Genomic DNA, 11,897 nt, shown 5'->3' with positions numbered 1-11,897 from the left:
GCCTTGGGCCTCCGCAGCCCGGTATCGCTGACCGAGCGGCACGGCCTGCGTGTGCCCAGGGCTCTGCCCCTCCAACAGCAGCACTGCTTTCACCTGTACCCCCTTACTGCACACAGATCCCATCTTTCTAAACACAATAGAGCTGTCCCGGGGGTAAACCTCATCCCCTTCCCTCCTCACCCACACAAGGAAAAGAGAAACCATGGCTTCGAGGCGCAGTGAGAAGGGACACGCTCCTGGGGGGAGCAGGGGAAGGGGCTGCGGCGTGTTCATTACCCATCTACAATTCCCCAGGTGCACAAATCTTCAGGAAAGCTTTTGAAAGGCAAGGGTGCAGCAAAGCTGGGGCCTTCTGCATCCTCAGCCAGCTGCTGAAACTTTATTATCTTCAAGGTAATACAAACTCTATTTTTCATGAACTTTGTGTTAACAGCACACTGGAATTCCAGGAAGCTTTAAAGACCCAGTTCTAGGTCTTCCAGTTCCTGAAGGAGAGCAGTTTCCTTCTGAATCTTCTCCAACTAGAACAAAAAGCACAAGGTATCACAGATGTAGATCACTATAAAATGAAACTGGACTAACCTGCAGACATTGTAACAGTACCTGATTCTTCTCCAGCTGTTTGCCAGCTGCTGCTTGTTCTTTCAGCTGCTCAATTGCCTTCAGTTTCTGTAAAAAAGAAACCAAAAAAACCCACACTAACACAAAAATATTGGTGAACCAAGAATAGAAAGAAGTTCCTGCACTCGCAACGCCTGGTTTGTGAGGAGGCAGGTCTCAGTACGGAAGGCACATTTCATTGAACCCCCTCTAGGTGCTCAATCCAGAGTTCCCCACCAATGAGACATTTCTTTCAAGAGAACTTACAGAACAGAAGCATTCCTTAGTCTCTGAAACAAACATCATGCATTGTCTCACTGAAGGGCCAGATCCATATCCAGACATTGCTCCTCCACTACCACTGTCCCTCCTCACAACACATCTTCCTCAGGAACTCTGCCCTGATGCCATTTAGAAGTTAGGGAAGAAACCAAACCCACAGAGCGTGGTTCCCCTCGCAGGTCCAGTAGCGTGCAGCCCACCCAGCTGCTTTCCAAGCATGAGCCCCGTTAAGCTGGAGGAGCGGGTACACGTGCAATAGCACCAAGTGATGAGCTCCACTTACAAGATGGAAAATCAAAGGAAGTTGGTTTACAAATTCAGGAAATTACCATCGACACAAATGCTGTCCCACTGAGCTCAAGTCACTTTACCACCAGAGTAGATCCTATAGACCATCTCCCAGAGAAACCTGCTGTTTGTTAGAAAAAAATTCTCTCACCTTTTTTAGATTCTTTATCTTCTTGTCAACTTCGGGATCTCCTGATGTAAAGGCAGGCACAGCGTTCCGGGGCGCATTCTGCGGTGCTGAGGACTGTGTAGATTCCTGGTTCACATCACCTTTGGCCTCCTGTAGACAAATAAACACATTATCTAGAAAATGCCTTTGATTACAAAGGGACTGAAAAAAATCTTCATTCATTCCAAGGGATCCATTTAATATTTCTTCTTTCATTAGTTTGCTGGTGTTCTCCAAAATTTGTAAGTGACTTGCTTTGATGTATTGCATTACCTATACATATGCTTTCCACAAAAAAAGCTTTATCTATAACAACCCACATGCTGTTTCTTGTTTAATTTCTACTTCCTCAAGACACCAACCATACATAGCATAGGGAAACATCAGCAAGGATGACAAGACCAGCACACACACACAAATATTTTATAAAGCAGACTGGCAGGTCACTGTCACTGAAGTAAAAGAAAGGCCTCCAAACCAGTGTAAGAGATTAAAAAATCTTATTTAAAGACACTACTGCATCAGAAGTCAGTAGAAATTTGAAGGCTCATTCCAAAAGCTGATTTTTATCCACCTAGCTAAAGAATAGTCAGCAAAGAGGTGACCCAGAACAGGCGGTCTTTGGCCTGCCCAGATAACGTGCCTCAGCCGTGCCCCTGGGGGGAAACATCAAAGCAGCAAGTCCGTTCTTACCTCTCCCCTAACACTGGAAAAAATTGTGCAGATTGTCTGAAGGTGAAAAGTCAGAATTACTTCGTCTTAACACTGATTTCAGCTAACATTCCCAGCAATTAACCAAAGCTGTTATTTTTAAGTCATCCATTCGAACCTGCTTTAGTCCGATTAAGCGGTCTACCACCCTCCCCACAACACAGCAGGCGCAAGCAGTGAGGAAGGTGCTCAGTGCAAGCAACGGTCACTGCTCTGAGGCTGCTCACTGCCAGTTGTGAAAACTCATTAACCTTATCCTCGAAATAACTACTTTGGCAGTACCTGTTTAGCAGCTTTCTTTGCTTCGTGTTTCCTCTGGTTTTTGAGAGCTGTTTTAGAGAGTGGCTTATCGCTGCTTCCTGCCTGTGGTTTCATATTCTGAGGCGGCTCGTCCTCATGCTGCAAGATGTGCAAAATTCACAGTTACAAAACCTGTGCTCCGTGTTGGCACAGAACACCCAACAGTCAACCCCCAAACCTACTTAAGACAACACCATATGCAAAGATGTCTCCTTGTGACAAAAAGGAAAAATGGGTTGCTGGGAGGGGATCTGGGGCAGGAGATGTCAGATGGGAGCCGCAAAGGGGAGGACATTCAGTCTTTTGGGTTTTTAAGATAACTCTTAATTGAGGAGGTGGATTGTTTCAATGCATATGACAAGATTCCTTGCCCATATAAGTCAACAGAACTATTTTATTTAATGTGTTTTTTCTCTACCACCTCTACTTGTTGATCATTTGCGGAACTGGACACTAGCATGATCAATAGATCCCTCCCAAGCCGAGCTGCAGTCTTTCCTTCAAAAGCACAAGGCTCAAAATCAAAGCCCTCCAAGACTTCAACATCAGGGTGCAACTGTTAAATGTAACTACTACTTTGAAAACTTGCAGAAGAGAAACTAACTAATCAGTAAGTCACTATACTGAAACTTGTTTAAACTGCAGGTGACTTGCTAAAAATCAAATCTCTTTCCAGTGAATAAATTTACCTTAAAAAAAAAAGCAGCTGTTGGGAGGACAGTCAGCCGTCAGTATAGCTGGGTTTGTCAGGTCACCCAAATCAAGGCTTCTATCTTAACCAGAGTACCCAATTTCACTGCAACCAAATTTGCATTTCTTGTTGCAGTGCACATTGTAGAGAGCATTTGTAAAGTTTACAAATGACTTTGCACAAGGAGAGGATTTGGACCTAAGAAATTTCAGTTTTCTAGCATACACTCTGCAGTAAGCAAAGTGTCAAAGAGGATTATCGAGAAAGCCTCTCAAAAACCCCCCAACAGTACTGTCAGTGTGATTAATCTTCTCATGTTCCTCATTAAAAATGTGCACATCTCTGAGGCCAAGCTTCAGAGACGGGCAAAGCAATGGAAGAGAACAGTTCACCTGTGACACTTACAAGCTTGGAGCTCGTTACAGGTTTGTTCCTCAGGGCTGGAGGTCTGTACGCTTGGGCAGGCTTTGGCTGCGCGCTGGGCAGTTCACTGGGAACCGCCTGGTATTTTACTGGCTTCGCTGGGAACATGCCGTCCAAGAAGGGCTGCCAGGAAACTTGCCACATCTCTTCGTTTGGTGGCACTTCGTAGCTGTGTAAGAGGGAGCCCGTGTAGTGCCAGACCTTGTAGCCATTGCTGACGCGCAGCCGGGGAGCACACGTAGCTGTCACAATATGCTCCCCGTCGGGACACCAAGCAAAGTACGTGGAATCCGAGGCTACTGGTTTGGAAATTAGTTTGTAGTTTTTAACGTCCCACACTTCCATCTGTCCCCTGAGATTTCCAAATCCTGCCAGCACAAGGATGTGTCCGTGGGGGCTGTAGAAGACAGCATTGCGGGGACCGGTTCCAAAATCAAACACAGGGTCACATTTCAGATTAAAAACTGTTGCTTTGGCAGGCATAAAACCATACACAGCACAAAACTCGACTGAATTGGGGTTCCAAACAACATCATAAATAGGACCATTTTTTGCTAAAGAAAAAGGAAAATAGGCAGCTCTTGTTAGGAAAGTGTATCTCTACAGTGCAAGCAAAAATAAAATCAATAGTGATTCGTAACTTCACGCTTTGCTAAAATGCTGTGATCTAATTATTGGCAGTGAAAATAAATTCTGCTAACAAGAGAGGTAGAAACAACACTTTATCTTCTGATAATTTTACTTAAGGTTTACAACAGTAACTGCAGCCATTCCAAATTACCTCTGCAGGGTCAGCAGCAGCACTCTAACAGTAAGCATATTTTTGTCATACAAAAACCATTCCTTTACTTTTTTTCCTCGTTATTCAAGTATGATCTCTCAGGACCTTCTCAAACTGTCCCACTGGAAACCTGCAAAAACAGGAGTTTTATACCAGCTGGATACTAGTTACTCTTTTTTAAATCTAAGCAATAAATATTGCACAGCTCAGCTTTGTAGAGCCAAGAAAGAGTGACCTAAGTTATCTTTGGCCTGTGCTCATGCACAGTATTGTATAAAACAGATTTTCAAGTGAGAGAGCACACAAAAAGTGGTTTTACACATAATGCTTAAACTTGATATTGTTAGAAGAGAGAGCTGTAATACAATGAATAAATGCCCACGAGCTACTTACGCAACTGTACAACTGCGCTTTCTCCATTTGTTGCGATGTAGTGCAGAGTTTGCTCTCCATAGTACGAAGCACCTGTTTTATCGACTTCTGTACTCGCTATCGCTAGCACAGCAGTGGCTAACAGAACAGACACACTCATTTCAGTACAGTCACTGTGAGTTTCATATAAACTATTTCACAAACTGCCATGAACAGAGAAATCAGTCGGTTCATGAATTCTAGTTAGCTGCTTGCGTAACAGTGCTGTTACCATTCTCTTCTGAATTTAATTTCTCCTAAATGTTAACCCAAACAGGGCGAGTATCTTCCTTGCTCAGATGAAAAGCATAAACTACATCTATCACTCACAGTGGAATTACGAGAAAGTGAACACACTTTCTCAGCCATAAGATACTCATCTGAGTAAGGCAGACACCAAGCATCCCGATCAGTCCTTGAGTAAAATGTTCCATCGACGGCTCCTGTATGTACAGCTATTTACCCAAAACTGTGTGCCCACGGGTGGTTTCTACGTGTATGTAACACCTTCCCTGGGTTCCAAACAATGCGTGCTGAAGTAAAATGGCTTTTACAAAAATTATTCCAAACCAGCTCATTGCTAACCAACAGCAAAGTACGCAGCGGACTGTGCAAGTCACCCCAACTGTGACAACTGTACAGACTAAGAACTGTTTATGTTCTGCTATAATCTTATGTTTACAGTCTAAATACATTATCATCACAGAATGCAAAATTAAATTTGGGTTTGCTATTCAACTGCAAAATTTACTGACATGCAGAATGTTCTCAAGTACAATACAGAAAGTCATGGAAGTCAACATAAGGAAGTTTTGAGCACTTCAGGGTACGCAGAGCTGTAACCTGACCACTGCGTTGGCGTTAGGGGCTGTCTTCAGGCACCTGCACGTGCAAATTAAACGCAAACCCCACACAGTAAACAAGGTAATTAAATCCACAATGGGGGGAATATAAAAGTTTAAATATACTGCTGTTATACCTTTTTTGTTCCACAGCATTGTCACCTTGTCAGCTTTAAAGAAGCTTTTGTTGGCTAGTGCAGAGGGAGGGCCGCTGAAGTTGGGATACTGATAGAGTCTAACGAAGGATGGAGCACCCTTACTGCCCGGGACGTACACAGCAACCTGAAACAAAGCCACGAGACTTCACTGCAGTTGGTACTCTCGGTAGCACGGGGTCTACTCACTGCTAGCACTCTGTACAAAGATTACAGTAATTTTTTTAAGAAAACCCATAAAATAATTGGGAACAACATCAGAAGTACCTTGGTTGGCTGTGGTCCTGGAGATAACACAAAATCATTAACCTTTTGCAAATGCAGTTTATTTGCAATAGTACCTGCAAAAAACCAGAAGGTCACAGATGCGATGACGTTGACGACAAGCCACATTATCCTGGATTACTCAACAATACCTTTTTATGGGTCTGTATCATGGACAGTAACGAGCAGCATATATAATGACAAAGCATTTATTTCACCGAGCAAACAACCATTACCTCCCCATTTCATCACACATTCTTATTTACAAAACCAACTCCAACCAAGCCTAGGGCTGAAAGCCAGTATTTAGTATTTGGAAATTCAAACAGCAAGGGAAGTTCTGAACCCCACGGGAACACAGCTCGTGTCTGAAGCACGAAGGGTTCTTCGTCTTATCTGCACCGCCCTCAGAAGAAGCAGCACCGGTCACGCCCAGATAACTCGCACCATTACACAGAGCCAAAGGTTCTTCCCTCCCAACTTCACCAGATGATTCTTCCTGGAGGATTCAGAAAGGCCTATTCTGTGCTAACATCACCTCTTTACACAAACACCTTACAGGAAACCTATCTTTAAAAAGCAACAAACAGCAACGACCCCTAGCCGTGCTCCAGCAAGGCAGGCTGTGCTGAGCAGCAGACCTCGCGCTGGAACAGACGTTTCGTGTGTCGTCAGCAGCAGTAGGGCTAATTCTCCGGAAGCTGCATCTCCCACAGGCTGTACTTTTAGTTCCCAGAATAATTCTTGTATCAGCTTGATATTTAAAACAAAACAAAAAACCCACCAAAAACCAAACCCACACACCACTGTTCTACCCCCAGCAGTTTTCTTTCATTCCTTTTTTTTTTTTTCCAATACATTTTTATCTTCCTGGTTTTTTCTTCCCCTTTCTCTTTTTAACCTCTATTGACTCCAAATATTCTACCACTAGTAGTTAATTTCCTGCAAAAAATGCTCTAGCTTCACAACTTCATTTTTGCCATAATTTTAAATTTTATAATGAGCCATTTTTTAGTAGTTCATTGATAGAATATACATAACACAAAAAAAGTAATCATAGATCACGTTCCCTACTGACAATTTCTTGTATCTCATTTATTAGGCCTCTTTAACTGAAACTGAGATGCATTTCATACTAGATAAGTTACTGAAAAGATAAACAAGAAAGTGAAAATATACTTCACTAAAACATAACGATTCTGAATTACAAATTTAAATAGAATTTAGGCAATATTTAAAATAAAGAGCAAGCAAAAGAAGGTATGAGGGAAAAAACCTGAAAATGAAAAAACCACCCAAAAGAAGATGCCTGAATGCGATGAAACGTATAGAAATACTTGCGTACTGAAGTTGTTGTTCTCAAAGAATTGCACTTCATTGTTTACATTCCTGGCGCAAATGCTTTCATCATCTGCCCAGCAAGGACACCTACATTGAAAGGAAAAAAAAGGAATGATGCTCATCTTTAGCAGTCCAGGATTTTTTTCGTCCATTTTTGAAGCCGAGCAAGTTCAAACACGATACATTTCAAATGGACAAATGACATCTGCAGAGTCTACAACTAGCTTTAGTTACTGCCTCCCCAGCCTCCGTGGTGCAAGCTGACAGGGAATCGACACTAAGTGAGCAGTCAGAACTCCGCTGGAAGATACAAGCACAGGCACTGGCTTTCAGCTGGCAGAAGGCTGTGTTGTGAAAGCCAGCCCACACCAAAAGCTCTGTTACCTGGGTCAGATTTTGGAAACCACATTTCTTAGCAAACAAGTGCATCTGGAAATGTTATTTACCAGTTCTGTATCTTTTTCTGGATGAAAGATTTCAAACACTTCCCAGTTTTCACATCATGAAGCTGTAGGTTGGGCACCCCCGCTGTACCGTCTTTAGCAGCTGCAACAAAAACAGAGGTTACAGTGGTGGTCCCTGGGGGTAAAATCTGCTTCACCACGCCAGCCTTCCACCTACGGCTCTACAAGCAACCAAACAGGCATCAGCTTCCACCCCTGAGGGACTAAACCCCAGACTGCTCATTGCGTTACCTACTAACACGAGTCCTTCTACAGTCCGTCAGTCTGCAGAAAGGACTGACATTTGGAACTGCAGGGCTTCTCCCATTGCAAGATCAGGACCACCAGCGCTCCGGCAGCTTTTGTAATGCGTGTTTTTTAACCAAAACCAAAAGCTGTCCTCCTGGCGCTCAATGCAGGTGCGTTCTCCTCTCCTGCACTTTGTTCTCACGAGAGCAACGGAGAACACTCCAGTCCACTGTGCCCAGCGGAGGACATGACTACTCAGACAGCTTACACTTGTCGGTGTCTGTACAGGAATATGAACTGCTTGAACAGTTTATTATTCAAACACACTCTGCACTAAGATCAGTTAGTGATTTTCAGAAACGTGTGATTTACCTAATAGAGTAATTGTTGGTACGTGCAGTCTGATTTAGTGTTTGTAAGAAGGGTCAATGCCAGACACTTTCAGAAGATGGCATCCCTCCCTCCGCCACTATATACTTGATTACCCATGTACTCTTTCTGTACTGCTCAATTAGCTTATAAATATGCCACAATGACAAATCAGGTAATGGAAAGCCTTCAAACCAAATTAAAATACGCAGTGACCCCATGTACTTGTACAGCTGGTGAAATACTCACTTGTATAGGCCTGCCACGTGGCCAGAATGCTATTCTTTGGCGAGAATTCAAGGCAAACTGTCTTTGGAAGATCAAAGGAATGCAGTAACTCAGCCTTGGTGACATCAACAACATTTACTCTGGAACCAAAAGATGCTATTTCAATAAAACATGCTTAGAACAGTTAATTAACAGCCCAGGTAACTTTTCACTCATTTGACTCTTCTAGATCTGTCCCCAATTTGGCCAACACAACAAAATTAGAAGGGCTTTTTTCCCCCCTCCTGCTTTTACTAAATTTGTGCAAGAACACATTTTAAAACCAGATATCCAAGCACAGCAGAAACTAAGTGAAAGCACTGGTCAAAACATATCACATTTTATCTGCAACAGTTAAACTCTGAACCAGAGGCCAGAGGTACTCTGTCTGCAGAGAGTCCATCCACACTTCCACAGTGCTGAAACTGAGCAACAGCCAACAGAAAGATTCTAACTGAACTAAAAGCTGCATTTATCCCATGTGTTTCTAAAGGTGTTTATCTATAAGGATACAACATTTAAGATTTAGGGGTTTTGCGGCTGGGGGATGCAGGGAGACAGGGACAATAAAAAGCAGAGGTCAGACGGCTGAACAAGGTCAAGCAGCACCTCTGAACACCATAGATTAAAGATCTGCCGCGTATGGAATCAAAAGAAACAAAAAAGATCACACCAAGATGCATCCGAGCCACCGTTGCTCTCAGAAGCTGCGTCAGGAGCCCGCTCCTCACCATCTCACTAACCGCTCCCCCTCAGAAATGAAGGCAGATGGACAGTCCCCTCGAACGCAGAGGCACGGCAGGACCGGAAGGATTTGCCATTTGCAATGCTCTCGTTCGCAGTGGGGGTACCTGCATATACAACCTGGCTGTCTGAAAAACATTTTTCCCCAGAAACATCTTCTGGAAGTGGACCTTTCTGACTGACAAAAATAAAGTTTTTAATGAAAAATGAAGAGTCTGAATATTTTGGAGAATCAGAAACAACAGTGAAAAATAAGGAATCCTACATCTAAGTTACCTACTTTAAAAGAAAGAGTTAACTGGTATTACTAAAGACTTTTGCAGATTTTTTTGACCCGTCAGTAAAAACACCAACATTTGAGGAGAAGCCTCTTTACAGCAGCAGCCCACGATGCCCCCTGATGTAAAGGATGATCTCTAGTGAACTCTGTAATGCACCCGGTCTAGAACAACAGAAACCTTGTGATGGCTGCACACGAGATGCACAGATTCGTTATTTTCTGTGAACTTTACTAATAGATCAATCCCAGCAAACCAGGTACTGTCACACTGGGAACTATGAACCAAAAAAACCCAATAAAGCATACCCAGATTCCATGGGAACGGGTGCATTATAAATATGAAAAAACAGTAAAAGTCTCACCTGATATTCAGGAAACAAAGCCACTACTGCGAATCATGCAAAAATAAACTGCTTTTAAAGCGTGCATGCAAACACTCGCACTAATAGCTTTTACACAGAGAACAGTAAATGGGGCATAACCAATCCAGTTTATTTAACACAAACTAAGTGATTAATATCAGAAAATGCACCAACTTTTCTCCATTGCACCAGGCAAAGAGGGAACCATCCTTGCTAAAAGCAACAGCTTTGCAATTTTTTCCAGAGTCCCTAAAGAAATAAGAAATGCACATTAGTAATCAAACATACTGCATCAGTGAAGATACTTTGAACAAAAAGAAAAAGCAACAGACCAATGTTCCTGCTGCACTCCCGAGCAGCACATTGTAACAGTGCAATCTGCTCTGCAGGGGCTCAGGGGTTACTACCTGGGCAATGAGAAGTCAGGCAGGCAGAAAGCCTTCAAACCATCAATTTCCTGAACTATTAACAGCAAGAAAAAATTAACTTATATTTATACTTTTTTAAATTCTGGAGTCTACCTTTTCAGAAGATTATTTCTTTGGTGTAAAAGATCAAAAATAGCAATAATAATGGTACCTTTGAAACACAGCGCTCTCCGTGAAACTCGGCGGCCCATTCACCATATAAAGCCCTTCAGATCCTCTCACTGGAAGAATAAACAAGCAACTGCTCATTTCAAATTCAGAAAACCACCCAAAGCAAAAGCTTTATCCAATTTGTGAATGTTGAGACCGGCACGCACTTCTCCATGCTTGCATTTGAGAGCAAACGAGAGGGTTGTACTGCCTGCTGAGGTGACAGCTTTTCCCTGACCAACATGATTCCAGAAAGCAGGATCTGCCCCAGCTTGGGCTGCAGGTTCTGTACCATTTCGAGGGCAGCTGTATCACTTCACAGAAGCACCGGGGCCAGCAGGGCGCGGGAGGGCTGGCAGCAGCACTCCTGCTTGGCTGCGTCGGTCTGTACGTGAACCACGCAATGGAATACACGCGCAGACGGGGCAACACAACGCCTGCAGGGCAGTAACGCCTGCCACCAAACGCCCTGACGCTGCTCTTAGAGCTGCCAAGCACCCTCGCTTCAGCTCTCACAGCACTGCAGAAACCAGCAAACAGAAAACATTTTCAGCACCAGGGTACAGGACTGCAGGAAACACTGTTTGTACAGACTCCAGATCTCCCCTGCTCACAGCCCTGCACCTCACGGCAGCAAACCACCCCCCAGCAGAGCCCAGGGGTACATCTCAACACTTTACACACAGGCCGATAGCTTCACACCCCCGCATTGAGTCTGGTCTGCAGGTCCCCCATCAGACACCCGAGAAAAATATTCAAATTTACAAAAGATTACAGAGAGCAGTCTGAAAATCCACCCTCAACACCTGCAGCCCCAAGACACCACATGAGGAGAAATATGCTGGTGCTTAACGCTTAGAAACACAGGAAAGGAAAATACATACTGCTTATGGCATGTACAAATTAAACACCAAACAAGAGAGAACAGGCAGCGGGACCCTTAGAAGGAACTACCCGGTATGCAGCGATGAGCCCACAAAGTGCTGTGAGGACGCTTCACCGAGCTGCGAGCTCCTGCGTTTTTTCGGGGGGCCCCGCCAGGCCCGGGGGCGGCTGCCGGGGGCTCCGAGCCCCCAGGAAAACGGCCCCAGCCGCCCGGTCCCGTCCAGCCCCAAGCCCCCGGGAGCGTCTCGCCAGTTTCCCCTCGTCCACAGGAGAGAATTAACCACGGGAAAAGAACAAGCGCCACCTAGAAAACGCGCTTTGACGCCCCCGGACACTTCTCTGCGGGGGAAAGCTCCCGCCGGCGGCCCCGCGGCTGCTCAGGTGGGGAGGGGATGGGCACAAGGAGCCGGCGGCGCCGGGGGAAGGCCTGGACCAAGGGCTGAGCGTGCCCACGGGGCAAGA

At 44.4% G+C, this 11,897-nt stretch overlaps 1 protein-coding gene across 1 annotated transcript; it reads right to left on the bottom strand.

Moving 5' to 3' along the window:
- Positions 1-455: 455 nt before the first annotated feature.
- Positions 456-10,649, bottom strand: EIF2A (eukaryotic translation initiation factor 2A, 65kDa). Its single transcript, XM_010078854.1, has 13 exons — positions 10,552-10,649; positions 10,147-10,221; positions 8,569-8,687; positions 7,705-7,804; positions 7,263-7,345; positions 5,921-5,994; positions 5,636-5,780; positions 4,639-4,755; positions 3,447-4,018; positions 2,333-2,449; positions 1,322-1,450; positions 604-669; positions 456-521 (listed from the first exon to the last, which is right to left on the bottom strand). Exons 1-13 carry the CDS (start codon positions 10,647-10,649, stop codon positions 456-458), a joined length of 1,761 nt encoding a protein of 586 aa, XP_010077156.1.
- Positions 10,650-11,897: the final 1,248 nt, after the last annotated feature.

The sequence above is a fragment of the Pterocles gutturalis genome, unplaced genomic scaffold (assembly GCF_000699245.1).
Source record: "Pterocles gutturalis isolate BGI_N339 unplaced genomic scaffold, ASM69924v1 scaffold20643, whole genome shotgun sequence".
Taxonomy (NCBI): domain Eukaryota; kingdom Metazoa; phylum Chordata; class Aves; order Pterocliformes; family Pteroclidae; genus Pterocles; species Pterocles gutturalis.
This window is presented reverse-complemented; position numbering and strand designations above follow the sequence as displayed.

Bases quoted from the DNA above. Each gene is read 5' to 3' on its own strand.
- EIF2A (XM_010078854.1), bottom strand. From the start codon at position 10,649: ATGAGCAGTTGCTTGTTTATTCTTCCAGTGAGAGGATCTGAAGGGCTT. The intron at 7,805-8,568 runs GTGAGTATTTCA...TTTTTGTTGCAG, and splicing joins CACGTGGCAGGCCTATACAA to CTGCTAAAGACGGTACAGCG. The intron at 4,756-5,635 runs GTATAACAGCAG...CTGTTCTGTTAG, and splicing joins AATGCTGTGGAACAAAAAAG to CCACTGCTGTGCTAGCGATA.